Source organism: Poecilia latipinna, unplaced genomic scaffold (assembly GCF_001443285.1).
Source record: "Poecilia latipinna isolate Pla-1442-1.1 unplaced genomic scaffold, P_latipinna-1.0 Scaffold666, whole genome shotgun sequence".
Lineage (NCBI taxonomy): Eukaryota > Metazoa > Chordata > Actinopteri > Cyprinodontiformes > Poeciliidae > Poecilia > Poecilia latipinna.
This window is the reverse complement of record NW_015113282.1, coordinates 163,664-188,033: the sequence shown is the minus strand read 5'-3', so window position 1 is coordinate 188,033 and position 24,370 is coordinate 163,664. Positions and strand designations below refer to the sequence as shown.

General features: G+C 36.6%; 4 protein-coding genes across 6 annotated transcripts in view; 3 read left to right on the top strand and 1 right to left on the bottom strand.

Moving 5' to 3' along the window:
• Positions 1-170: 170 nt before the first annotated feature.
• camk1gb (calcium/calmodulin-dependent protein kinase IGb) lies at positions 171-10,568 on the top strand. Its single transcript, XM_015044272.1, has 13 exons — positions 171-299; positions 1,872-1,974; positions 5,140-5,265; positions 5,348-5,422; positions 5,513-5,651; positions 5,936-6,059; positions 6,142-6,217; positions 7,138-7,250; positions 7,345-7,423; positions 7,511-7,598; positions 8,328-8,677; positions 8,969-9,064; positions 9,789-10,568. Exons 2-12 carry the CDS (start codon positions 1,889-1,891, stop codon positions 9,024-9,026), a joined length of 1,314 nt encoding a protein of 437 aa, XP_014899758.1. The 5' UTR covers positions 171-299; positions 1,872-1,888; the 3' UTR covers positions 9,027-9,064; positions 9,789-10,568.
• A 3,950-nt stretch (positions 10,569-14,518) lies between these two features.
• On the top strand, positions 14,519-15,454 carry g0s2 (G0/G1 switch 2). 3 transcript variants are annotated; one of them, XM_015044288.1, is made up of 2 exons: positions 14,519-14,693; positions 14,793-15,454. In XM_015044288.1, exons 1-2 carry the CDS (start codon positions 14,543-14,545, stop codon positions 15,152-15,154), a joined length of 513 nt encoding a protein of 170 aa, XP_014899774.1. In that variant the 5' UTR covers positions 14,519-14,542; the 3' UTR covers positions 15,155-15,454. The 3 variants fall into 3 exon arrangements, with proteins under 3 accessions (XP_014899774.1, XP_014899773.1, XP_014899775.1); XM_015044287.1 differs by having other exon boundaries at positions 14,524-14,693; positions 14,790-15,454; XM_015044289.1 differs by having other exon boundaries at positions 14,658-14,679; positions 14,790-15,454.
• A 648-nt stretch (positions 15,455-16,102) lies between these two features.
• Positions 16,103-20,077, top strand: taf8 (TAF8 RNA polymerase II, TATA box binding protein (TBP)-associated factor). Its single transcript, XM_015044270.1, has 8 exons — positions 16,103-16,281; positions 16,561-16,714; positions 18,043-18,141; positions 18,219-18,281; positions 18,365-18,489; positions 18,596-18,743; positions 19,021-19,163; positions 19,891-20,077. The coding sequence occupies exons 1-8, from the start codon at positions 16,234-16,236 to the stop codon at positions 20,029-20,031; spliced, it is 921 nt and encodes a 306-aa protein (XP_014899756.1). The 5' UTR covers positions 16,103-16,233; the 3' UTR covers positions 20,032-20,077.
• Positions 20,078-20,276: 199 nt separating this feature from the next.
• LOC106954615 (protein pitchfork) overlaps positions 20,277-24,370 on the bottom strand; it is a 9,134-nt gene continuing 5,040 nt past the window's right edge. The window contains exons 2-5 of the mRNA XM_015044271.1: positions 24,161-24,256; positions 22,162-22,295; positions 21,977-22,094; positions 20,277-20,458 (exon numbers count right to left, since the gene is read on the bottom strand). Coding sequence (XP_014899757.1) covers positions 20,393-20,458; positions 21,977-22,094; positions 22,162-22,295; positions 24,161-24,256 — 414 coding nt within the window. The 3' untranslated portion in view covers positions 20,277-20,392. The remainder of the gene's footprint in view (positions 20,459-21,976; positions 22,095-22,161; positions 22,296-24,160; positions 24,257-24,370) is intronic.

Below are 24,370 nucleotides of genomic sequence, written 5' to 3'. Positions count from 1 at the left end.
ATTATTATTATTATTATTATTATTATTATTATTATTATTATTATTATTATTATTATTATTATTATTATTGTCCATTTGCTGCAGGTTTGTTCCGCTGCTGCAGGCAGATGAATGATGCGGCTGCAGCCAGGTGATCCGCTCTCAGGCTGAATGAGAAGCCCCGCCCCTTCCGGGTTCTGTCCACGGGGATGCAATAATCCCCGACGTGACAACGGTTATTTGAGCGCTGCTTCACTCAGTAATCTGTGCAGACCCCGCAGGAGAGCCAGTCACAGCTCTTTACCGTGCAGAGCATCTCGGTGAGTCTCAGCTGTTTGATGCTTCATTTGTCTTATGCGAACAGCTTGTTTAGATTAATAATTGACAATATCTTCTATTTGTTGTTGTGCTTTTTTGTTTTTTCTGTCATGGGTTCAAACCTGAGCTGAATGTCTGATGATTCATTTGTGTCGCAGAGATTTTTTATTTTTTTTCCGCGGATGCTGCAGCTACTTCGGCTCCTCTGCTGGTGCATGAATGCATCATCCAGTCTCAGATAGCAGAAAGCATTTTCTCTTGTTTTCTGTCACGACAGAATAATAGCAACAGAAATTAAACGGGAGCAGAAATTATCTCTTTTTTAAACTGCAACTTGTTGCATGTTTTTGACTTTTAGAAATCGCTTTTGTTTTTTTGTTGTCTTTGCTGCAGGATCTGCGTCATGTAATGAAATGAAAACTGAATCTACTCTAAAACTCTCATTAATTTCAACGTTAAAGTTTAATACATTTAACTGAACTTATTGAGACACTCCATAAGAAGAAACTAGGCTTCACTAACAAATTCTGCAGCCGTTTTTGGAGCATCTGACTCAGTGAAAGATTGATCCAAATGCCCTCTCTGTTTCTTTGTATGTCATCTTTGCCTTTATAAAGAGGTAGTACCGTTATAAAACGTAAATCCGTGCAGTATAACGAGTTTCTTAGATCATTTCCCTCACAAGCTGTTTTTTTTTTTTTGTTTTCACTTTGTTTTATTAGTGTCAGTATATGCGTTTTTCTTTCGTCAGCAATCTATTAAATATATATATATATATATATATATATATATATATATATATATATATATATATATATATATATATTTGTTTGTTTATCTCAGGCAGACAATAAAAAGTAACAAAATAAAACAAATAATAAAACAAATCATGGCAACTGACATGCAATTTTACATGACTTGTTCAAAAAGAAACAGGTAGAAGATGCAATATCTCATGACTTCCTGTCCCTCTAAAATGACTCAGGTTATTAATTTTAGTGATGATATGTTTGATTCCTGTATGTTTCATTAGGCCTGAAGGTATTTCAGGGTGTCACCTGTGAGACGGTCAGGTCTCCAGATCAGGAGTTTTTAATCCCTTATATAAGAGGAAAGAGGACAAGAAACAAAGTGGGTAACCTGCTCATTTAAAGTTCTCCTAATCCTTCTTGGAACCTCCAGTTTTAATGGCTTCTTCCCCAGCTCAGATTTAAGCCTTCCAGGTCTGGATCTGGTTATTTCCTCAGGATCTGATTTTATTCTCATCATTCAGTTTTGCTTTTATTCCCTTTGTGAAGTTGCTGCACAGATGTGAGCTGAATAAACTGGCTTCTGATCAGATTATTGGGCGAACCCTTAGTCTGCTGCTGTCAGACAGTCTGAGCTTTGCGGCAGACGCATCAACCTTCACAACTGCTTCGTCATACCTGCAGTAATCCCATATGACTGTCTGGACGTATGATTATTATATCACGATGCTGAGCAGGCGTTGCTGCCCATGCAACACTTTGACATCCGTGGAGCTTCGCTGTGCGCTGACCTCTTGTCTTGTGTCTTCTGTTTCCCTCTGAAAGAAATCCCCGCTGCAGACATGGGGCGCCAGGAGGGCGACTACGCGTGGAAGAAGAACACGGAAAACATCCAGGAGATTTTTGAATTCATAGAAGAGTTGGGATCGTAAGTACTTCGCCCATCTGTCTGTCTCTTGTTGTTTGAAATGTTCTGCACAGCTGGAGGTGGAGCAGATTAGTGGTTTGATTGGATTGACCTAAGGAGGCCTGCTTCGTTAAAGTTTTAGTTTCCTGTCTGATGAGGCAGAGACAAAGTTCATTCATTAAAACTGGGACCTCTCTATTGGTATTTTTCTTAAAAAATTAGTGAAAAAAAAACGGAGATGTGCCGCTCAAATAATCTTTCTTTTCATAAAGAAAATCTAAAGCTTCATCTGTCTCATATTATCAAAAATCAGGGGCAAAATTTACATTTTCATTCATGAATAAAACAGAAATAATGCAGCTTGAGTGTGAAAACTAAAGAGTTCAGAAATCAACATTTGGTGGAATAACCAGGAGCTTTTCAGTGGGTTTCAGTGCAGTGGGCTCTTCATTTTTTCCAGAGCTGTATCTATTTTAGATAATTTTTTCTGTATGTTGCCTGATCAAAAGTGTCTATTTTTTACTTTTTGTCAAATTTTCATCTCCATAAATTATCCTAAATGTGAAAAACTCATCTTTAAAATTATTTATATTAATGTGAACATGTATAGATGCTCCTGACATAAACACTGGTTTTCTAATCACTTTGTGGTGATAATAATAAATATAAATTAAGTATTTATATATGAATAAAGAAACAGACTAAAATATAAAGCATTAGCTGTAATTCCTCCTGCTGAAGTCATCGCTCTGCAACTTGTTGCTCCACTCTGTGCAGACGGTTCTTAATCTCATCTGCTGGCCTGATTTCTTTCCCATCAGAGGTGATGATCAGCAAGCTGAGCTTCTTAATAACAACAGATATAAAAAAGACAAATCTAAGGTGCTGCCAAACTGAAAACACAATCTTCCAGAGAACTCTATCGAGGGATTTTGAGCTTCAAGCATCAGCAGTGATTAGACTGTGTTTTCCCTGCGGGGAATAGTGTGTGGCTCAGTTAGTCAAAAGCAATTACGTTTATTTCCCTGAACGGCTTGAAAAACAGGCTCAAGGTTTTGGTTATGTGGGCGAAGATTTATGGAAACCATAACATGCTAAACGTTTCTTCATTGGTTTATTAAAAAGAGGCACCAAAATTGTCTCTTTTTAAGTTCACTTTCAAGAGAAATTTAGCTTCCTTCACTACATTGTCATGAAAATCCATCAGAATTTAAAATGAAATAAAACACATTCTTAATGAATTAAGCTTAATTCATAATAGATGTTTTTATTTTGACAGTTTGCTGAGAAAAAAGAAATTTTTAAAATTGTAATAATGTCGTGATTCATTGTGGTGTACCACAAGGTTGTGTCGTCAGCTCTGAACCTTTTTTCTTATTGTTGTTGTTACACATAAATTATTGTTAACATGAAATGTATTAGTTGCAAATGATGGAGAAGTCAAAAATGAAATTTCATGAATAAATAAAAAATTACAGCAAATTTTATATATATATACATATATTTGGTGATAAGCAAACAAAAAATAACATCAGTTTTATGATAAATTATATCGTCAGCATCCTAAAATAATGGCCTAAGTCATTTTATTTATTTAATTTTTTTTTTCTTTTTTTTTTTTTGCAAAAAGTTATATATTTTGCCTAAATCATCTTTTGGCAAAAAACTACTTCAGAAAGATGATGACATTCAAAATACACCAAAAGCTCGTGGACAAAAAAGCTCAAAAATATAGTTTGATTGTGAGACTTGAATCTTAAGTCTCTATTTTCTTTTTGTTTTATTTAAAAATGTTATATAGACTGTAAAAAGGTCTAAGTGTATTAAAATGCTTCTGCCTTTGCTTTTTGGGTGTTATTTGTGAATAAAAATGAATATAACATACATTCATTCGACTAAATGACATAAAATCCTGCTGTTGTATTAAAGGAAGTGTGGATTCTCTTGAGATCCAGCTTGATGAAGATGTTCTTGTTTATTTTGTCTCTAATGGTGCCTGAATATTTCTAGCTTTACCATTTGGTAATAAAAACAAACCGGGCCATAAAACTACACATAACTACAGTCCAGATCAGCTGTGACCTTTTTTATTTTTTGTCTATATGAAAAGTGTGTCACGTCCTGAGCAGGTGGCGGCTTTATGGCATCCCGTCTGCCTGAAAACCTTGACACCTGTCTGTGACCCGGCCCGCTCAGCATCTGCTCCTTAAGACGCCCCGCCGCCGCACATGCTCACCGTCTGACCTTTGGAGCCCTCAGCTGGCCACGGTTTCCGTTGCGTCAGGGATAAACGCTCTAATCCACCTGGAGGAACAACTATTCCCAGACTGCGGCTGAAGATAGCATGGGAACAGAACACAATAACAAGCTTCTGGCATGCGAATAGTTAAGCTGCAGAGTTCATCAGATCTTAACCTTATGATGATACTATTCTTTACTAGCTCCAAGAAACTCAAATCAGGACATTTTTACTCCAAGAAGAGGCATTAAAGAGAATAAATGAAACATTTCCTTTCATGCAAATAAATTTATTCAACCAAATATCTTGAGACTACGGATTTCCTTAATTTAAAAAATTATATTAGTTATGTTTACATTATTACCAATTAATTTACAATTTTTGTTGTCTTTTAAAATTGAAACTGTGTGAACTACTTTAAAGCAAATGTGCATTTCAGTGAATTATGGAATAGATAATGACTTGAAAAAAATGCTCTACTTAAAATGAATCCAAAATACTTTTTAAGAAAAAAAACTATATATTTCCAACTTGTATTCTTGATTTAATGTATGCAGAAAAGAAAAAACATTTATTTGTCATGTTTACCACCAAAACCAACCACAAATTAAGAAAATATCTATTTTCATTTCTCAAATATGTACTGCCTTTAGTTGGTCTGTCACAAAAAATCTAGGTTACATTTTGCAAGGAACTAAATATTTAGTTGCCTTGTAAAAGTGTTTTTTTTTTTTTTTTTATTTCCAAAAGTAAAAATAATTTTCTACTGACTCATCTGAAGCTGCTGATGCATTAAATTATCACACCCTACAAATGAATGTGTTTTAATTAACTTTCAAAATGTGAAACAGCTTCTAGCAGACGAACAGGAAAGCAGGTTAATGACTATGTGAATATCTCATTTCCTCCACCACTGATTGTCTTAAAGTCATATGTGTCGTCAACAGAGGCGCGTTCTCTGAGGTCTACATGGTGAGAGAGCGTAAGACCGGAAAGATGTTCGCCATGAAGTGTGTGAAGAAGAAAAAGAAGAGGGACATCAACCTGGAGAACGAGATTGATGTGCTGAGAAAGTAAGTACTGTTCTATTAACCGTTCCTCAGCTGGTATAGAGCTAAAAATGTCTCATAAAATCCTGTTTGTTTTTTCAAACAGAATCCAACATGACAATGTTATAGGGATGGAAGATTTCTATGAAAGTCGGACGCATTACTACCTCATCATGCATCTGTGAGTTTTCCATTTGTGTGATGATCTAATCAGAGCTGCTAATGATGATGGTGATGACTGAATTTTACCGGTGTGGATTTTCTGTGTCAGGGTTTCGGGCGGTGAGCTGTTCGACCGCATTCTGGACCGTGGCGTTTATTCAGAGAAGGACGCCAGCAGGGTGATCCAGCAGGTCCTGGAAGCCGTCAGCTACCTGCATCAAAACGGCATCGTGCATCGAGACCTCAAGGTGAAAAATCACTTTCAGATTTTATTCATCTTACTTATATGAATTATTGATATATTGGTTCTTAAAATACCAAAATTTCCACTTAACTTTATATTTTGGTCCACCTGATGATGCAATTTTTAAATATTAAATGATTGATAATTTGACTTTTTACCAAACACTTGATGATTAATCGTCAGAATTATCATAAATAAATATCATAAATAATCATTAGTTGCAGCTCTAATTAGCCTTGTAGCTACTTTAGGACGTTGAACAGATTTTGTGTGTTTGTTCCCTCCCAGCCAGAGAACATCCTCTATTACAGCCAGGACGAAGACTCCAAGATCATGATCAGTGACTTCGGCCTGTCAAAGATGGCCGAGAACGGCATCATGTCCACGGCGTGCGGCACCCCAGGTTACGTAGGTAAGGAAACGCCCTATAGGAAATTATCAGATACTAGAAATGTGACACAATATAAATTATTTTAACCTTTTCTCTCTCTCAGCTCCTGAAGTTTTAGCACAGAAGCCCTACAGCAAGGCAGTCGACTGCTGGTCCATTGGCGTTATCACATACATCCTGTAAGTATCAATTAAAAATCGATTTTCACATTAAAGGCTGCTTGCAGCATCTGAGATCTGTTTTCCTAAATACTAAAATATTGATTAAGTGATGAAGAATGCCTTTAGGAGGTGAGAATATGCAATTATAATAAACATATGTTAATAGTAGATTAACAACAGCACCCTCTAGTGGACATTTACCTCCATAGAGCCGATATGGTGATTTAAATAGTAAAATTAGAAACACTGATCAACATATTTGATATGTATTGATCAGAGTTGAGTAGTAACTAGTTACATTTACTCAGTTGTATTTAATTCAGTAACTTTTTTTGAAAAAAAAAAACTTTTAGGAGTATTTTTTCACTATTTTACTATTAAGTATTGTTGCTGTTACTTGAGTTGCATATCTGGATTCTTCACCATCTGAAAGAAAAACAAACATGTTTTAACCAAAAATTCACCTGAACCAGACACGCATCTGCAGTTTTTGATAAAGTTTCAGAAGTTTTTTTTATTGAAAGAAACTAATTTGGAAATTTTATCTTTTGCCAGATTTTGTTATTTTCTTTGTTACTTACATGAATTATTGTCATTAAAATACAAAAACTTCCACTTAGCTTTATATTTTGGTCTAACTGATGATGCAATTTTTAAATATTAAATGAGCAGACTTTTCACTAAATACTTTTTTACTCTTACTTGTGTAATTTCCTGGATGGATACTTTTTACTTTTACTTGAGTAAAAATGTATTTAAGTAGTGCTACTTCTACTTGAGTATAATTTTTGAGTACTCTGATTTTGCTTGTTTCACAAATTGGTGACTTTCTATGATGTATAACACTTTGAATCTATTTGTTGCTGAAAGGTGATATACAAATAAACTTAAATTAAATTGAAAACAATAAATAACTAATTGCCCATGTTTCTTTGCAGACTCTGTGGTTATCCTCCTTTTTATGAAGAAAGTGAGACAAGACTATTTTCCAAGATCATGAAGGCTCAGTATGAGTTTGACTCACCATTTTGGGATGACATATCTGAATCTGGTAATTATATTCCCTTTTCATGCACACATCTCTCTTCTTATAGTGTTTTCTTGTCTTTTTTCCAATAAAGTAAGTGTCCCGTTTTCCTCTGCAGCCAAGGATTTCATCCGTAACATGATGCAGAAGAACCCCAGCATGCGCTACACCACAGAGCAAGCTCTCAGACACCCCTGGTGAGTTGCACTCATCGGTTTTAGGTAACAGCCTAATCGCTACCTTGGAATAAATCTAAGCTTTCCATTGCGTTGTTCGTTCTCCAGGATAATCGGAAAGACAGCTCGGAGCCAAGACATCTACTACTCCGTCAGCGCTCAGATCCAGAAGAACTTCGCCCAGTCCAAGTGGAAGGTCAGTTCGCTCTCATTTCCTGGATTTAATGTGATGTAACTTCAAGTTTGGAGCCTATTAATCAGGTGTGCACCTAAATCCTTCCCGATTAAGGCCGGTTAAATAAGATGGGCTTATGGAAAAGTCACTAACTGATGATGAGGTACCAAACCAAATTGGATTGGTCCCCATTAGAAATTAGCTAAAACATATGCCAAGTTTATTTGTGTCGCACATTTTAGTTCATCATTAAAACATCACCAACTACAACATTTTCAATTGTCAAATTATATAATCAAAATTAAGAAAATACACATAAAATATGGAGATTATTGTTCTCTAAACAGGTTGCAAAATAGTGTTGTTTTTTTACATTAGTTGAATATAGTTTTGTCTATATTCATAATGGAACTGCAGCTAATGTTCCGCAAACATAGAAAATCTTTTCAATTGCTTTTTTTCCATTACATAAGAAATGCAATTAAAATCACACGTGAATAAGTTAGTCATTATATCTGATATTAATCAAAATATTTCAGAGTTTTTTCTAGATTTTTTTTTTTTTTACTATTCAGATTCAGTATTTTTATCTTGCATTGTCCATAAAAAAAAAAAACCCAATGTATTTTCATTGTATGGTCAATGGATATTGGGTTGATGTGCTCCTATCTTTCTGGTTTTAGTGAAAAACCAGGAGGGTTTGCTGAAACGTTGTCTTGAATGTGATGTTTTTCCTTGATCTCCATACAGCAAGCCTTCAACGCCACTGTAGCCATCAATCACATGAAGAAGCTGCAGCTGGCGCACTCAGAGCTGGCCCTTCGGCAGGCCAGCGTCCCAGACATCAAAGTGATCGACGTGTCTTCGCCAACAAAGAGCCGCAAACATCAGGATCCGGAAAAGCCAGAGACCAAGAAAGAAGACATCAACGGGAACATAAGCGAGACGCAGCACATGTCTCTGCCCCCGAGCCACGTCGATCTGAAGAACCACTTCCACCCACTGAAGGCCAGTCAGAGCCAGAACGCCGCGCAGCACGCGCCCAGCATGGCCGAGCAGGGGAAGCACGTGTACCACTCAGAGCCCGCCAACCTGAACGGGTAGGCGTCAGGATCCAGTCATGGATCTGGACTGTCTGACAGAAGCAAACAGGCGAGCAGGCGTACATTTCTGCCAAAACATCTCAGAAATATTCTAGAAAAAACTTGGAAATTTATGAGTTTGAAAAGTTTAAAATTTGCTTCAAGAAACTCAGAAATTTTAAATTGATATCAGAAATTTACTAGAATCCCCTCATTTTTGGCAGAAATGTACTCCACTGTTGTTTGTTTTATCTCCATTGCTCTTAAACACATCTGATGTGTGATAACGTTTCTTTGCTTTTTTTTCAGGTACGCTAAAAACCGGAATGGGAAGACTTTACAGACCGGAGTTTGCTCTATCATGTGAAAGCTGGATGAAGTTTTAATGGGTTAAAACTTTTTTTGGTGAGTAGAAAATTAAATATGATATAAATTGTGTTGCATTCTTTCACATTTTGTCACTTTACAAACAGCATGCATAATATGTTTTGTTAGTATTTTATGTGAAGTGTCTACACAAGTTTGTCTAAATTTTTCATATAGGTAAATCTAAAAAATCTAAAAAGAATCATGCTCACTGAGTCTAGGCTTTGACTGGACCATTCTAACACCTAATCATGCTTTGATCTAAAGCACACCAACAAACACTAAACACTCTGACTTTTGGCTATAACTAGCTCCAGGAAACTGATCCTCCACCCAAATTTAAAATCTTGGATCTCATTTCCTTTTTCCACACCTTTATAAATATATTTGAATTTTATTGGCCGAATCCAACTTCTTTGGGTTGTAAGTTCAGGTACAATTTGAGATTTTTAAATGCTATCAGCTGCTTCCAGTTGTAAAAACAATGCCTGGTTGCTATGGTTACACTTTATAACAGAGGTCTGAAAGTTAAAAAAGTAAAAGTAAAAACTCTTTCAGCTGCACAGCATCCAAATCCTGATAGAATAATCACCCATTTTTTTTGAAAACCAAAGAAAGACAAACAAAGAGCTCCTTGAGCTGCTCTGTGTTGGTTTATCACATGAAATCCTGATAAAATACACAAATTTGAGGCTATAAAGTGACAAAATGTGCATCTCAGTTCCAGCTCATACCAAAGATCTTGTGTTTCTGCCCTCTGCAGGTCAGTGCTGCTGTTCTGACTCGGTGTGATGCCGTCTTGTGTCAGCAGTTCCTCTCTGCTCAGAGTCAGAGGAGGTTGACCCCCAGTGGACCCGACCGGTCCGTACCATCAGTCTGTGGGGCTTCTTGTCGGAAAGAGTGCCAATAAAAACTCAAACACTCACATTAAACCCTCCAAACATTTATCTAAGACACACATCCTCACATTGCAGACATTGAGTTTCAAAGGACAGAACGGTGGATTGGAACAGAGAGTTCCTGATCTTTTTAAGGAAAGTCGACTTGTTTGCAGCTTTTTTTTAAAGGATCATTTGAGATCTGAAAAGCACAGACAGGAAGGAGACGACAACCTTCACAAACTTTTGTAAATAAATAAAAACCCACGTTGTAAATAAATCATTTTAAAGAAGTGCTTCTAGTAAGCAACACTGATGTAAATTTATGTCTTTATTCTTCCTGTAAATGCTTTTCTTTGTGTGCTCAAGCTAATAAATCTCAGTATTTATGAATGTTGCAAGTATGATTAAAAATTGCCAATGCATAGCTCTTGCATGCCATCTGTGATTTAAAACCTAAATGTTCATTAACTGCTTAGTTAAAACACACTTTGTAATGTGATTTTTTTTATTATTTTATTTTATTTTATTCAGTTTGGTGCAGTTTTATTGATCTTGTTTCCAGTATATTCTGAAGAAATCTGGTTGGCTCAGAAATAAAAGCTAAATGTGAAATTTATGTCATTCATCTACTTGAACTCAATAAAATATTCATTTACCAAAAATGTTTCTCAAATTGTTTTCTGTTTTTAACAGAGATATTAAAAAAAACTATATGAATAAATGAAAATATATTAGTAAAGATAAATAATAAAAATAATTTAAAAATCTACATATGACATAAAATGAAATGTCTGAAATAGGCTAATTCTGAGCTGTTGAAATTATTTTCAACATTTTTACTGACTAAAGTAAGCACTGATTAAAGTGCTTAGAAATTTTTACTACATATAACTTGATTCAGGTATAAGAAAAATTGTAAAATAGGCCAAAAAAATGAAAATCTAGTAGTGAAGATTTCATCATCCTCTAATCAAATGAATAGAGGAGTATTTTTATATTGGGTATAAAAAGAGAATCAGCAAGAATATTTTTTAAACTAGGGTAAAAATAAAAACTGGCTTAAAAAAATACCTGAACTTTTTTATTAGAGCACTGATCAAAACTGCAAATAAATTTTTTTCTTACTGTATTTTCCTATCTTCAGAAACTCTTCAGCCATATTTGAACATTTTCACCTTTGACCTGATTTAGTGTCTCCAATTAAACTAACCTGAAAGCCAATTAGCAGGCAACACTTCATTAGATTAGATTACACCTAAGCGCCTAACACAGTTAGGATTAACAAGAGAGTGTTTAGCGCGGCAGGTTTCAAAAAACGTGAATTACACTCAGCATAAAACACATTTTCAGAAGCTCCAACAAAAAAAATCTCTAATTCAATGCATGTAAGCTTAACCAACTATATTTTAGGTTTATATACATTGATCCGCTTGTCTGCATTTGCTCTATATCTAAAGAAACCTCTTGGATTAAAAAGGAAAAATCACCCTTTCATTTTTGAAATGCTGCAGATAAACATTCCAGTCAATCATTTTTATTTGAAAGCAGAATAAACAGGACATCCCACCCTTTTACATCCAAACCCTCACTGAAAAGCCTCCTTACATCTGGACCTATTCCTCACCTAACCTAAAGACCGGCTTGATGAAGTCCAGCAGAGAGACAGACTGTCCATTCAAGCGCAGAAATGCAGCAAATTGGGGCAAAGGTCTCCAAACAGACTCAACCTTTTCCCGGCAGCTGCCAACTCAAATGCCCAGAATCCAAAGTCACTTTGTTTAAAGAGGAACATTTTGGACAGCGTAATCACAGAGAGATTACCACAGCGTCTTTGGAAAGCCTCATGTTTATTTAGCAAAAACAAACCAAAATGTGCAACATTACCAGTGCTCACATCAGGGTGTTAAGGAAAACCACAGAAAAAAGAGAAATAAACTGGTGAGAGGTTATCCTAGAAACAAAGTCCCAAACTTAAGTAGGAAATCAAGGAACTTTACTGGCTTTTGGCGTATAATTTTCTCCCTGATGGATGCTCGTACACTGCAAAAACACAAAATCTCACAGGGTTTCCCAAAGAAAATTTGTTTTCGAGTTTAAAAATGTTTAAAGTTGGCAGGAAATTTGAAAATATCACTAGGTAATTATGTGTTACTCAAAGAATTATCAACAATACATAAGCACCAACTACAGAGTCTTTAAAAAAAATCAAACATTAAAATAAATAAACAATTCTTAGTTTGGTGGGAGTATAAGTTACACTTTCTAGTATAACTAAAAATACTTGGTAAGATTTTATGTTTTTGCCCAGAAGTGCAAACCACTTTAACAAACCATTAAGAACAACAAATTGAAAAACATAGGAACTGAAAAATATGACATTAACAGAACAGCAGTGGGAAACCTGAGACGTTGTTGATTGGACAACATAATTTGTCATTTTAGAACCGGAAATTCTTCTTCTTTTAGTATTATTCTTTTTGTTTAGTTAGATAGATAGACCAATTACTTTGATACTCATTCGATATAAAAGTAATTTATCTTGTCAGAATAATAATTGGGGTATTTTTTGTTCTGGATAGTTTTTTGTTTGTTTTTGAAGATGACAAGAAAGGTTTTTGATGATGTAGTGAGCATTGTGGGCAGCTCGTGGATTGCTGATGAGGTAGTAGAGTCACTGCCTTTAAGATGATTTGAACAAAACAATAAGGCGGTAGGAATCATTCGCCTCTGTTGTTGTGTCCTACCTTGCCTGAAGGTGTTGACAATTCCCTTCTAATGTTCAGATGGCTCAAGATGGCAGCGTAGCTTCGGTCAACCTGCCCCAGGACAGCTGTGGCTACAATACAGTAGGGTTGAAAAGAGCTATATAAGTCTGATACCATTTCATTTGCTAATGCTGGTGCCCTGCAGCAACAACATGCAAAGAAAGCGAGTGGACACATAAATTTCTGTGCTTTTGATTTCGACCATATCCTTCGCAAATTTCGGAATGCTGCAAATGGGAAAGTATCCAACATGCTTCCCTAAAGAAAGCAGATATACTCCTGCTTGGGTTTGAAGCAAGATATCCTAATCCTGTGGTTTCATATTTAAAACCTGATGCAGTCAGGAAAGCAGTAACGGTAAAAATCCAAGAGATTGCTACTATGGAGACTAAATGCAGCCAGGTGCATGGACATTGATGCTAATCAAAGAGTTACGCTGTGTTCATAGGCAAGTCCCAATGTCTATGCATTTCCAGATAGATAGGAGCTACTCTACCCCGTAATGCTGTTTGATCCCTACATCCAGAAAGCTTCTTATTCCTTAACATTCTTGAGGTAAAAGAAACGCAAGGAACGGTCCAATCACTTCCTCAATGCATAGTTTCAGTCTTCTTTCTTATTCATGATCATAAATGGACAGCCATCATGCAAAATTGTGCTTTTTGCATTTTTTGATGAGTTTAAGTGACTATCTGTGTATCTGTACTACTGGATAGATACAGATTGAATTTTCTTTCAAGGTGACGTTATTGTTCTCTATCCTAATCTTTAAAAAGTTATTTTTGTATGTTCTCTTCAGCTTGTTGACATTGTCAATCGATATGACAACTTTGACCACAGAATTTGTTTTTATTTACACTCTTGTATGAAACTTGCTATATTGACATGGTTATTTCCCAACAATTGAAGAAATTCTTTTCCAAATCTGACAGAAAGCGCAATCATTGGAATCATCGAGTTTTAAACCCAGGAGAGTTGGAAGAAAGACAGTTACCTCAGTATATGCTGTATCTGCTCTACCACTGACCCATAACTCACCTAGAAGTTTAAATATTTAATTTATCAGGTATTTTCTGACTGGATCACTGAAAAGACAAAAGACAAAAGATAGACAATGGCCATCACTGTGGTTTAAAATCCAACTGGACTAAAAGCTACCGTGCAAAGTGTGCATCATCTGTTGTACAGATGTTGATTCAGCCCTAATTTGTGTTCTGTGCCCATTTCACTGAGTGTGGATGACACATGGTCCTGTGTGACAAAGATCAGACGCATTTCCCAATTCACTTGCCTGACTTCACCCCTCTGTCGCGTGCAGCAAGATCTGGGTCGAAGGGCATGGAGTTTGAGGCAAAGATTGCACGTACACGCAAACATGCACACACACATGAACACTGCAGTCTCTTACCAAGTCAGGTGGGTTGCTTGAGTGCAGGAGCCAGAGCAGCACAGGACTGCATGATTCAAATGATTGTGTAGCACCTTATCTGGCTGTGGAACTTATCTGTCGGTGTTCAATAAGGGGTATTACTTGTATAACCAAACTATCTTTGTCAGTCAATAAGTGGGAGGGACTTTTCTCAGCCACACATACTTTGATTGGACATTGTTCAAGCTCACCTGAGGAAGACTATGTACACAGTTACAACTCACCCAATGCAAATCAACCACACGTTGTTCAGTTTGTGTCAGTATTGATGGATATGCCAAAAACTCTATTGTTGGAGATTGTCCACACACCAAGCTGTTTGTTGTATCTGCTTGGCGCAAATGTGATGTCACATGCACAGCATCACATACAAGGAGTGTCTCATTTCTTGCTCTACAACTGCATGCCCTTTGACACAAACAAGTGTGAATCTCTTTAAAAAATGACTGTAGTGCCTCATGAATATGCATCAGGTCTGAGGGAGTTGACGTGGCTCTTCTCGGCCTTAAATTGCAGGATTTTCTCCTGCCTTTCCACTATCAAGATTGAGCCAAACACTTTGGGACAATCAAGACTTTGGTACGTGCTTCAAGGTGAGTTGTTGCTTCTAAAACATGTTGAACATTTTCAGGACTATTTTCTCAGACTAAACAGGTTTGTACATTGTTTTTTCTTGATTCTTTTTTCAGCAGGGTCATCAAATCCAAATATGGAAAGCATAAGCGACATCATCCCTTTCGCCAAGGATCTGCTGAGCCAGAAGCCTACCCGCAGCATGTTGAAGATCTACATGCTCGGCTCTACTCTGGCTGTCCTTGGAATGGTTGGTGGAATGGTGGAGATGATTTTCCTGCCCTTTGCGGAGGATCGCACCATAGAAGAAGAACTGGAACAACTTCTCATTGAAAACAAGAAAAAGAAAGATGTACCAACAGCTGACACTACCTCTGTTCCTACTGAAGACGTGATGGCAGTCGTAATGTCTGAGGCGAAGGTCAAACATCCTGGATCTGCTTTGCAGAGAAGCTCAGCCAATCGTTTGTACGCATCTTAGGGAAACGTTTCAAACCCAGAAGTGGACTCTGCAGACAGGGTTGATGATGGCAGTAGTGATAAACCCTGTCACCACATTAAACTGATCCCTTTTTCTGTATTATTTATTTCTTATATGGCTAAAAATGCAGTTTGCCCTTGTTGATGACAAAACAAAATACGGTGAACTTTTAGACTGAAAAACTGCAGGATACAGTAATGTCTCGCTGCTGGGCAGCAGATTCTAATAAATGACTTGTACTGGATGTTCAAGGAAGAATTTTACATGTTTTAATAAACAGCTTTTCTTGTGCAAGCAAAATTCTACGTATGATTTGTTTTTTTTAACTATGTGGGCTAATTCAAATAAATTCATTATAAAATGTAAGCAAAATGTAATTTGTAAAATTCAAATTTATAGCAAAAAACTGTTCATAATTGATTAAATAGTATCATAAACTGGACAGTTTCACAAATCAATAATGTTTTATGTCCTGACTTAAATACGTGAACAGAATCTGCACATCTCAGTTTTTTGGGAATTTGTTCACAGGAGCGTAGAGACACAATGTATAATAATATAGTGTGTTATGTCACTGTTCCGTGACATAATATTAGACATCAATTCTTCTAAAAACATGAAAGCAGGATATTAATTTGAGAACTATTGTGATGAGCCATCTTCCCATGGACTATTGTGATGAGCCATCTTCCAGACCATCTTCCCAGTGATGGTCTGGAACAATTGTTTTAAACATATACAGACACCATAATGTAAACAAAATCTTTGTTTAAATTTTAGATTAATTTTAGGTAAGTAAAACAACAATAAAGCACATTTTAGCTTCGAATGGGTTTAAAAGAGTGCGAAAATCATAGATTTTGAATTTGTATTTCCTGGTAACAGATGTGTCGTATAACAAATTAACACTAGATGGCAGTGCTACGTAAAACTGCAGGTGGATTCAACTTCCGCCCAAGTAGCGGAAACTACGTCATTAAGCCGCACTATGTTTACTATCGGTGGCTACGCGCCAGTCGAATGAGTAAAATACTTTACACATTTATTTAGCAAAGGAAAGAAAGTTTAAGTGAGTGCAGATGGGGGATTCCTCGGCAGCATCGGGGACGTCGCTGAATTCAAGCGGGGTAAGAGTCGTTCTATTCGGTCACGAAACAAAATGTAACGGCGTTTAAGCTAGGTAGCTTTAGCTCGCAGTCACACAGCAGGTATATTTCTTCAATGTCTTACATATTGAGAAGAATTAGTTACTGAAAGTAAATATATTTACAAATTACTGCGCTGTGTTATGAGCATTAGGTTCAGATAACTTCCTTTTTGGTCATATCCACATATGTTTTGATAAAGTTGTAGCAAACTAAAGATTAAGGTTTTATTCAGGCTGTATTTCCTCTGTGCTCTGTCAGCGGGGAGCTAAAGCAGCTTCCAGCCCCGCAGAGAACTACCAGCTGGCCCGGCGGCGGACCCTTCAGGTTGTTGTCAGCGCCCTGCTCACCGAGAGCGGCTTCGAGAGCGCCGAGAAGGCCGCCGTGGAGACGCTGACGGAGATGATGCAGAGCTGTACGTATGATTCATTTAACTGGAACATTTAAAATATTCTAAAGATTGTAAAACTTTCATGCGAAAACTTGAAATGGTAGCCGTCCACGAAATAATCATCAAAATAGAGCACTTAAAAAGAGGGATGTTTGAGAACCTGTCCTTTACTTTTCATTAGGAAGTAAAGAATAATCTTGGGCAATATTACCAAAACTGATATCACGACATAATTCTTACAAACCTTGATAACGAGATCACATACAGTGTTCCACATTTTCTGCTTTTTCATTTTTGTTTGGATTTGGCCAAACAAATATTTCACTTCAAAACAGTTTTTTTACTAGTATAAAAAATATATTTATAGATAAAAATATACAAAATCACATGATGCTTTTTGTGCATCAAAGAAAATACAAAAAATAGATAAATATAAATGTAAACTACTTTTGTCAATCAGCTACCAAGTGTAAATAAAAATACTTAAATAGAAAAATTAAACAAACTGCTGTGGTTTAACAGAACTTTATTTTACAAAATGTTAAAAAGTGTTTTCCTCTCATGTATCCTTAAGAACTCAAACATTATGTGCAAAATTAAGAATATTTGTTTTAATATAAAAGAAAATGTTCATTTTAAAAATGCTCAACAACAAAATATGTCATAGAAAAACCCTGGAAAAACTAAAAGCTTGTGCTCACTTCCTATTGATCAGGAATTTTCTTCATTTTTATTTCTACCGTCTGTCACGGACATCTCCATAAGAGTAACGACTGTCAAATGACTACTTATGTTTCTGGTTAACCTCCCAGAAGGATAACGAAGTACATATTGCATCCTATTTTTTTATTATTATTATTATTATTATGTTACTTCGAATCAATTCTATAAAAAAAAGTACATAAAATTATGTTTCTTTTTCTATTCTTTTTTTTAGATTTGTTAAATTTTGTCCAGGGATTTTAAATTGTTTTTTGCAGTTTTGAATTAAAATGTAATTAAATGCATTTTTCAGACATTAAGAGTTTGTATTGACAATACTTAAATTCATTCTCCACTGAAATTTATTTAAATTAAAAAAAAAGCTTTTTGTGGAACATTTTCTCTTGTAATTAAAAAAATGAATTAATTTTCTTATTTAAAACATTAAAAGAAAAGTCTATTTTATTAAAAAGCAGGATGTGATTTAAGAAATGGCAATTCTGTATTCACTTTTCTGTACAAACACAAACCCTTAGATAAGGAAGAAAAATCAAAACTGGTGGTCCAAATTGTTTTATATTTGAATTTTATGACGTCCCTTTTGTTGAGTGAAAGAACAAATAAAATATTTGTCTTTTTTTTCCTTCAAGACATAACTGAAATCGGTCGATGTGCTAAAACGTACTGTGAACACACAGCCAGGAGCGTCCCGACGTTGTCGGACACCGTGGTGACCCTCATTGAAATGGGTGAGATCAGAAATCCACAAACAGTTTCCTGTAGCTGCCGACAGACTCAGATCTGATGAAATTCAAACTGTTCGTAGGTTTCAACGTCGACACGCTGCCTGTCTACGCAAAGCGATCTCAAAGGATGGTCATAACCGCCCGTAAGGAAGCTTTCTGCCTCTCATTTATGTTCCCCATGTGCTTTCCAAACTTCTAACTTTTTTATTTTCATTTTGAATTTCAGCTCCAGTGACGAACGCGCCGGTGACTCCTAAATCTCTGTGTGCTGGACAAAAGCGGACGCATCCGTCTCACATTCCCGGGCACTTCCCGGAGTTCCCCGACCCTCACACCTACATCAAAACCCCCGTGAGCCAGAAACCAGTTTTAGAAAACAAATCCTTGAAAATCAAATGAGCTTACTGGTTTCTCTGAAGGTAACTGCTGATTACATTTGAACTTTTATGTCCTTCAGACATTTCGGGAGCCCGTGTCAGACTACCAGGTAGTGAGAGAAAAAGCTGCCACCCAGAGGAGAGATGTGGAACGAGCGCTGACACGTTTCATGGCCAAAACCGGAGAAACCCAAAGCCTTTTCAAAGATGACATCTCTGCCTTTCCCTGTGAGTGATGTCATTGTAACACTGGTTATTTTATAGTGTAAACTTCCACAGTATCTGTATTGGAGACGACCCTAGATCTCCTCTCCTTTCTTCAGACCTTGTTTGTTAAATGAATTGTTTCTCAATAAGGTTTTAAGTAGAAAAAGGAACATTTTAAGTCAATTAAGCTGATTTTCTGTGTCAGATTGGTATTTACTGATACTAAATCTAAAACATCAGTATCAGAAGTGAAACGAATGGATCACTGCATTACTGATATGTATGTGACTGATTTCAGTGATCGCTGCCCGACCGAGCACCATCCCGTACCTCAGCGCCCTCCTTCCTTCAGAGCTGGAACTGCAGACTCTGGAGGAGACGGACTCGTCAGAGCAGGACGACCAGACAGACAGCGAGAACGCAGCAGGGAACGTTATCGCTGTAAGTCCTCACAGCTGGAGTCTAATGATTTTAGTACTCAGTGGTATTTTCTTCAGAAAATTTAGTTTTTCTTACTAATCTTACCAATACTAATCTTGTCTTTCTGAACTTAGTGAGAGAAACTACCAGGTAGTTTCACAGGCTCCCGAAATTACCCACAGATTAGAGCTGGGTAGTATAGCTTGAAATTAAATTTCCAATTTTTATCATGTCAGATATTAATTTATTTTAATTTCTTATTTTTGTTCGCTTTCTTTTCTAAAAACGATTAACAAATGACAGAAAATATTTTTAATAAGTGGTGTTTATCTCAGTCATCCCTTCTGTGAGTTGTACGACTGAAAATCTTTGTTTAATTACAAGAATATAATCATAATATTATTAAGGGTAATAATAATAATATTATTATAATAGCAATATTATAATATTATGATTAGGAATCATAATATTATAATATGGTAAAAACTTGCAATTTTACCAGGAGAAACATCTTAAAATTCAGAGAAAAAAAAGCTCTAAGAAAAAAACTTGCTTTTCCTCGGCATCCTGACATCACTGTGAGCTATGGAAACCGAATGTGTTGGTGGGAGAAAAAAAAATCCATGTCGCTTATTGCTTTCCTTTTTTGTTCTTCACTGTTCTATGACTATTTTTTGGTGGCTTATTTTATTATTAGTTTGATACAGGAGCGGACACATTTTAACGTAAAACTTTCTCTGCGTCTCAGGATGATCCGAGCGCTGACAAAGAGAACTCCGTGCTGCCCCCTGGTGGCGTCGTTCCATCAACCAAGGCCAGCGAAGACAATGTGATTGACAACCCGTATCTCCGGCCCGTCAAGAAACCCAAAGTGAGGAGGAAGAAATGACCTCGCTCCAATGATGAACTCTTGTTTGCCTCTTTCGTTGCGGCTCAGCCGTGAAGACGTTTTCTCCTCTCTGAGGCGAAACTTAAAACCTGCTGTGAGAGCAGGAAGCAGCCGCACTAAGCAGACTGATGATGACACTGTTTTTTGTTTTTTTAATGTTTTCTGTACACACCCATTTGATATTGGGATTTGTATGCAACAAATGTTCCACGTCACCTGCACCCACTTTTTTTCAAATGCAAAAAGCAAGTTTGTTTTTTTATTAACTCTTCCAGCATCTGCTCGGTGAGGATTTCTGCAGCTTCAGGCGACTCCTCGCGGCGTCCATGTTGTGATGTGATTTCATGCTTCAGCTGTAGAGTTAAAAGTACAAACTCAGATAGGCCAGCCTGCCCCTGTGCTTAACGAACATGTAGTTGGCGGGTTCCTGAGGGGAGGAAAGAAAAACAGAAAACAGAAGCTGGCTTTCATGTACAGTTTATACATCTGGGGTTCAACCTCTGTTGTTTTTGTTTCTACATTCATGTGTTGGATTGTCTTTTAAATACAATGACTTGCCAAAGTAGTGGAGTTTTATTTTTTTTTTTCTTCCTTCAAAGTTTATTTGGTAAAACCTCAAATCTCTGGATTTTATTTGGATTTATGCGATAGCCCGACATAAAGTAACACATTTGAAAAGTTGGATCAAAATGATATTTGGTTTATTTAAACATTTTAAAAATAATGTGCAGTTTAGGGCTGCAACTATTGATTATTCTGACGATTAACTGGATACAAAAATTGGCACATTCTGTTGATTTACATTGAAACCATTTTATACAATATTAGAAATACAATAGAGGATGCCAATAAACAAATTAAAATTTTAAAGAAGAAAAACATTTTATTACCTGAAATGCATTGACAGCATTTGTTTAGTGTTTGCTTGATCATTTGACGCACAGGCTGCATCTGCAGCTAAAAAATACTTATAAAATAAAAATAATCAGTACAGTGTTGATTAAGTGACTAATAATTAGATATGAGAAGGTGCTTAACCTGTCTGTCACGAGAGGACCCAAATTTGGGTCCTCTCGTGACAGGGGTGTCAAACTCCAGTCCTCAAGGGCCGCTGTCCTGCAACTTTTAGATGTGCCTCTGCTGCACCACACCTGAAAAGAATAATTAGGTCACTAGCAAGGCTCAGGAGAACCGATCTACACAGGGAGGAGGTAATTAAGCCATTTCATTCCACTGTTTTTTACCTGTGGCACATCTAAACACTGCAGGACAGCGGCCCTTGAGGACTGGAGTTTGACACCCCTGTCATTGTGAATGACAACCTGAGACCAACAGGTTAAAAGGAGATTTTTTTTTCTTTTAAGAGAATTTGATTTGGTTGCATTGGATTTTATTTACAGGTGTCAGCATAAACGGGGCTGAAACATCCCATTCACATCCATCCATCCATCCATCCATCCATTTTCTTCCGGGTCGGGTCCCGGGGGTAGCAGCTTCAGAAGGGAGGCCCAGACTTCCCTCTCCCCAGCCTCTTGTTCCAGCTCCTCCGGGGGAACCCCAAGGCGTTCCCAGGCCATCCGAGAGACATAGTCCCTCCAGCACGTCCTGGGTCTTCCTTGGGGCCTCCTCCCGGTGGGACGTGCCCAGAACACCTCACCAGGAGGCGTCCAGGAGGCATCCTGACCAGATGTCCGAGCCACCTCATCTTGCTCCTCTCGACGTGAAGGAGCAGTGACTCTACTCTGAGTCCCTCCCGGATCCCATTCCATCCCATTCACACTTCAGGAAATCAGCCATGTTTAATTTCCTTCCTGACCTAAAATATTTGATGCTTTGTGTTAATCTATTACATAAAACCCCAAACAAGAAGCAGTGAAGTTTGTGGTGTTAATGTGAAAAAGTTCAAGCAGTATAGGTATATATTTTGTTTTTTGGTGTTGCTCACCGTCACTTTGACAGTCTTCTTTTCCAGCTGCGGCAGTTTGGACCAGTCCGGTTTCCCGAAGCACATGGGCCAGATCACCTTCCTGTTTGTTTTTGTGATGTGTTCGTACATCCCAGGGCTGAGTCAGGAAGAAATGGCCGTTAGCTCAGTTCAACAGTGCGGTGTATTTATGGACTGTCTCTCACCTTGGGTTGTTTAGGGCGGTGTTTTTCGGCAGTTTGAATTTATATTCATAAGAACCGAACGGAGCTCTACCGTGGAAAGGAACTCTGGATTTGCTCTGGTCTCTCTGGTACTGCTGAGGTGATGGCTTAGTCAACTGGAAAAATTCAAAAATGAATTTAAGGATTATGGATCAATCCATAAAGCTGAATTAAATCAAGGTCAAGGGTCAAACATGACAGGATTGGTCAATATTTTAAAGGTGCAGTACTTTGTAAAATTTACTTTTTTGAAGTTTATGTCATGTTATAGTGTTATTCCCTAATTAAAAGCACACTTGGAGTGTTGCTTTGATTCTCTCATGCATATTTGAGAAATATTTTAATCTCCATGGCAACCATTCAGCTGTGTAAAACGCCAGGATGGACCTAGCCCCGCCTTTGAGGCACAGCTCCTCCTCAGAGCTGCAGTTTTTTTAATCATGAATATTTGATTTATTGCTTATTACCTTATTGCTTAATTCAATAATATTTGAAATTATTGAATTACAAACATCACACTAATCAGGATAGACCTGAATAACAAACTTGTGTTTACACCAAACTTTTCTTTTTGTAATTTTTAATTTTTCTTTGAAAAAATGTGTTGATATGAAAGAAAATTTAAAATTTGGCCATCAAGTCAGACAATTGTCAAAAAATAATTACTTTTGTTTCTGTTCTGGGAACGACTGTGGACAATCTGAATGATTCTCTTCATTAGATGTCTTAGATGTCTTTAGTCAGAGGCTTATTCCAAATCTTTGTAATACAGACTGCTACAGAAGCTATTTCCATCATTAAGAGCTATTAATTAACATAAGCTACAGCAATATTTAATTTCCCTTTGGGATCAAAAAAAAAGTATTTTGAATTTGATTTCTGTCTCTTATAATGTTTGCATTACATAATGAAGAAATTATTTGATTTTAGTATTTTCATGATCCATTTAAACCAAAAGCAGGGACTAAAATTGTAGATCTATAACCTTCAATCCCTTAGACATGAATGCACATGCATCATATTTGCTTTGTGATTAATAAAGTCTTATAGATTCTTGAAAATTTAGTATTCTCGGACATTATCCGTAACCCAATCCTGATCACCAAGCAGTGTAGCTTGAATCGGTATTACTCAAGATAAAAGACATAAAGAACAGAAACCTATAAGGAAATCTCAGGTCAGCAGAGTGAAAACGCACACATGTTCTCTATTAAACTGAGTCAACCTCTCCATTTGATTTAGTGAGGGGAAAAATCCAGCTCACTGTGCCAAAGATAAGAAAACCCATCAAACTCTGAGCTTCAGGTTGTGTTTGTGCAGGGCGTCCATCAGTGCTGCTCGAGAAATAAAATAGTTCAGTATGAAGGATGTTGGTCTTGAGATGTAAACAGAAGAAAGATATGCTGCTGAGAAGGTGAAGCATTTTTTTTCCAGCAGAAGAATTCAACAGATCACTTTATACACGTTAGTCGTTTAAACGATGCAGGTTGGAGTTCTGACAACCTTATATTCCCTTATCAAAATGGAAACTATATCTCAGAATCAATGAAAAATCCTCTGAAGAGTTAGTCTGCACATTAAAACAATAAAATGATCAGTGCAAAGAAATATCACACTAATTAGGATTTAAAAAGAATCTTCTAGATAAAAATAACATCATTTATTAAAACACCACTGTGATTTACTGCTTAATTCAAGTTTGAATAATTCATTATAAAATGATTGATTCCACGTTTGTCACCCAGACAGAATCAGACTTGGTTCATTAAAATTTTGTTTATTGAGCAGGTAAAAAATATATCTCTTTAATATTTTGCTATTTCACTGAAAAAATCCCTGATGTTTCGTATGTATAAATAATAGCTGTATTTTATAGCTAAAATATGCTGTCACATTTTCCTTCTTTTGATAAATGTTGACTGGTATTTCTGTCGATAACTTAAGAGTTAACAACCGCTTTGACATGCAGTAAAAACAATACCTTAAAAGGTGTAAAACGAGTGCCAGTCCGGGCAGAGAGAGCATATCCCTTGTAACTCTCAGGTCTGGTTTCTAGATTGTAAACAATGGAGCGAAACTGGAAAGAGAAAGAAAACAGAGGTCCTCTTAAAATTCAACATAATGTAGATTCAAATCTCTTATCTCCATATTTTTATTTATTTATTAAATTTTATAACATCTTTCAGATTTA

What these genes read in the sequence shown, in the direction of transcription:
- g0s2 (XM_015044287.1), top strand. Translation starts at nt 14,543, where the DNA reads ATGACTGTAGTGCCTCATGAATATGCATCAGGTCTGAGGGAGTTGACG. An exon ending in ACTTTGGTACGTGCTTCAAG is followed by an intron (nt 14,694 to 14,789) that starts GTGAGTTGTTGC and finishes TTCTTTTTTCAG; the next exon opens with CAGGGTCATCAAATCCAAAT.
- taf8 (XM_015044270.1), top strand. Translation starts at nt 16,234, where the DNA reads ATGGGGGATTCCTCGGCAGCATCGGGGACGTCGCTGAATTCAAGCGGG. An exon ending in ACACCTACATCAAAACCCCC is followed by an intron (nt 18,490 to 18,595) that starts GTGAGCCAGAAA and finishes TATGTCCTTCAG; the next exon opens with ACATTTCGGGAGCCCGTGTC. An exon ending in CAGCAGGGAACGTTATCGCT is followed by an intron (nt 19,164 to 19,890) that starts GTAAGTCCTCAC and finishes TCTGCGTCTCAG; the next exon opens with GATGATCCGAGCGCTGACAA.
- camk1gb (XM_015044272.1), top strand. Translation starts at nt 1,889, where the DNA reads ATGGGGCGCCAGGAGGGCGACTACGCGTGGAAGAAGAACACGGAAAAC. An exon ending in TCGCCCAGTCCAAGTGGAAG is followed by an intron (nt 7,599 to 8,327) that starts GTCAGTTCGCTC and finishes ATCTCCATACAG; the next exon opens with CAAGCCTTCAACGCCACTGT. An exon ending in GAGCCCGCCAACCTGAACGG is followed by an intron (nt 8,678 to 8,968) that starts GTAGGCGTCAGG and finishes CTTTTTTTTCAG; the next exon opens with GTACGCTAAAAACCGGAATG.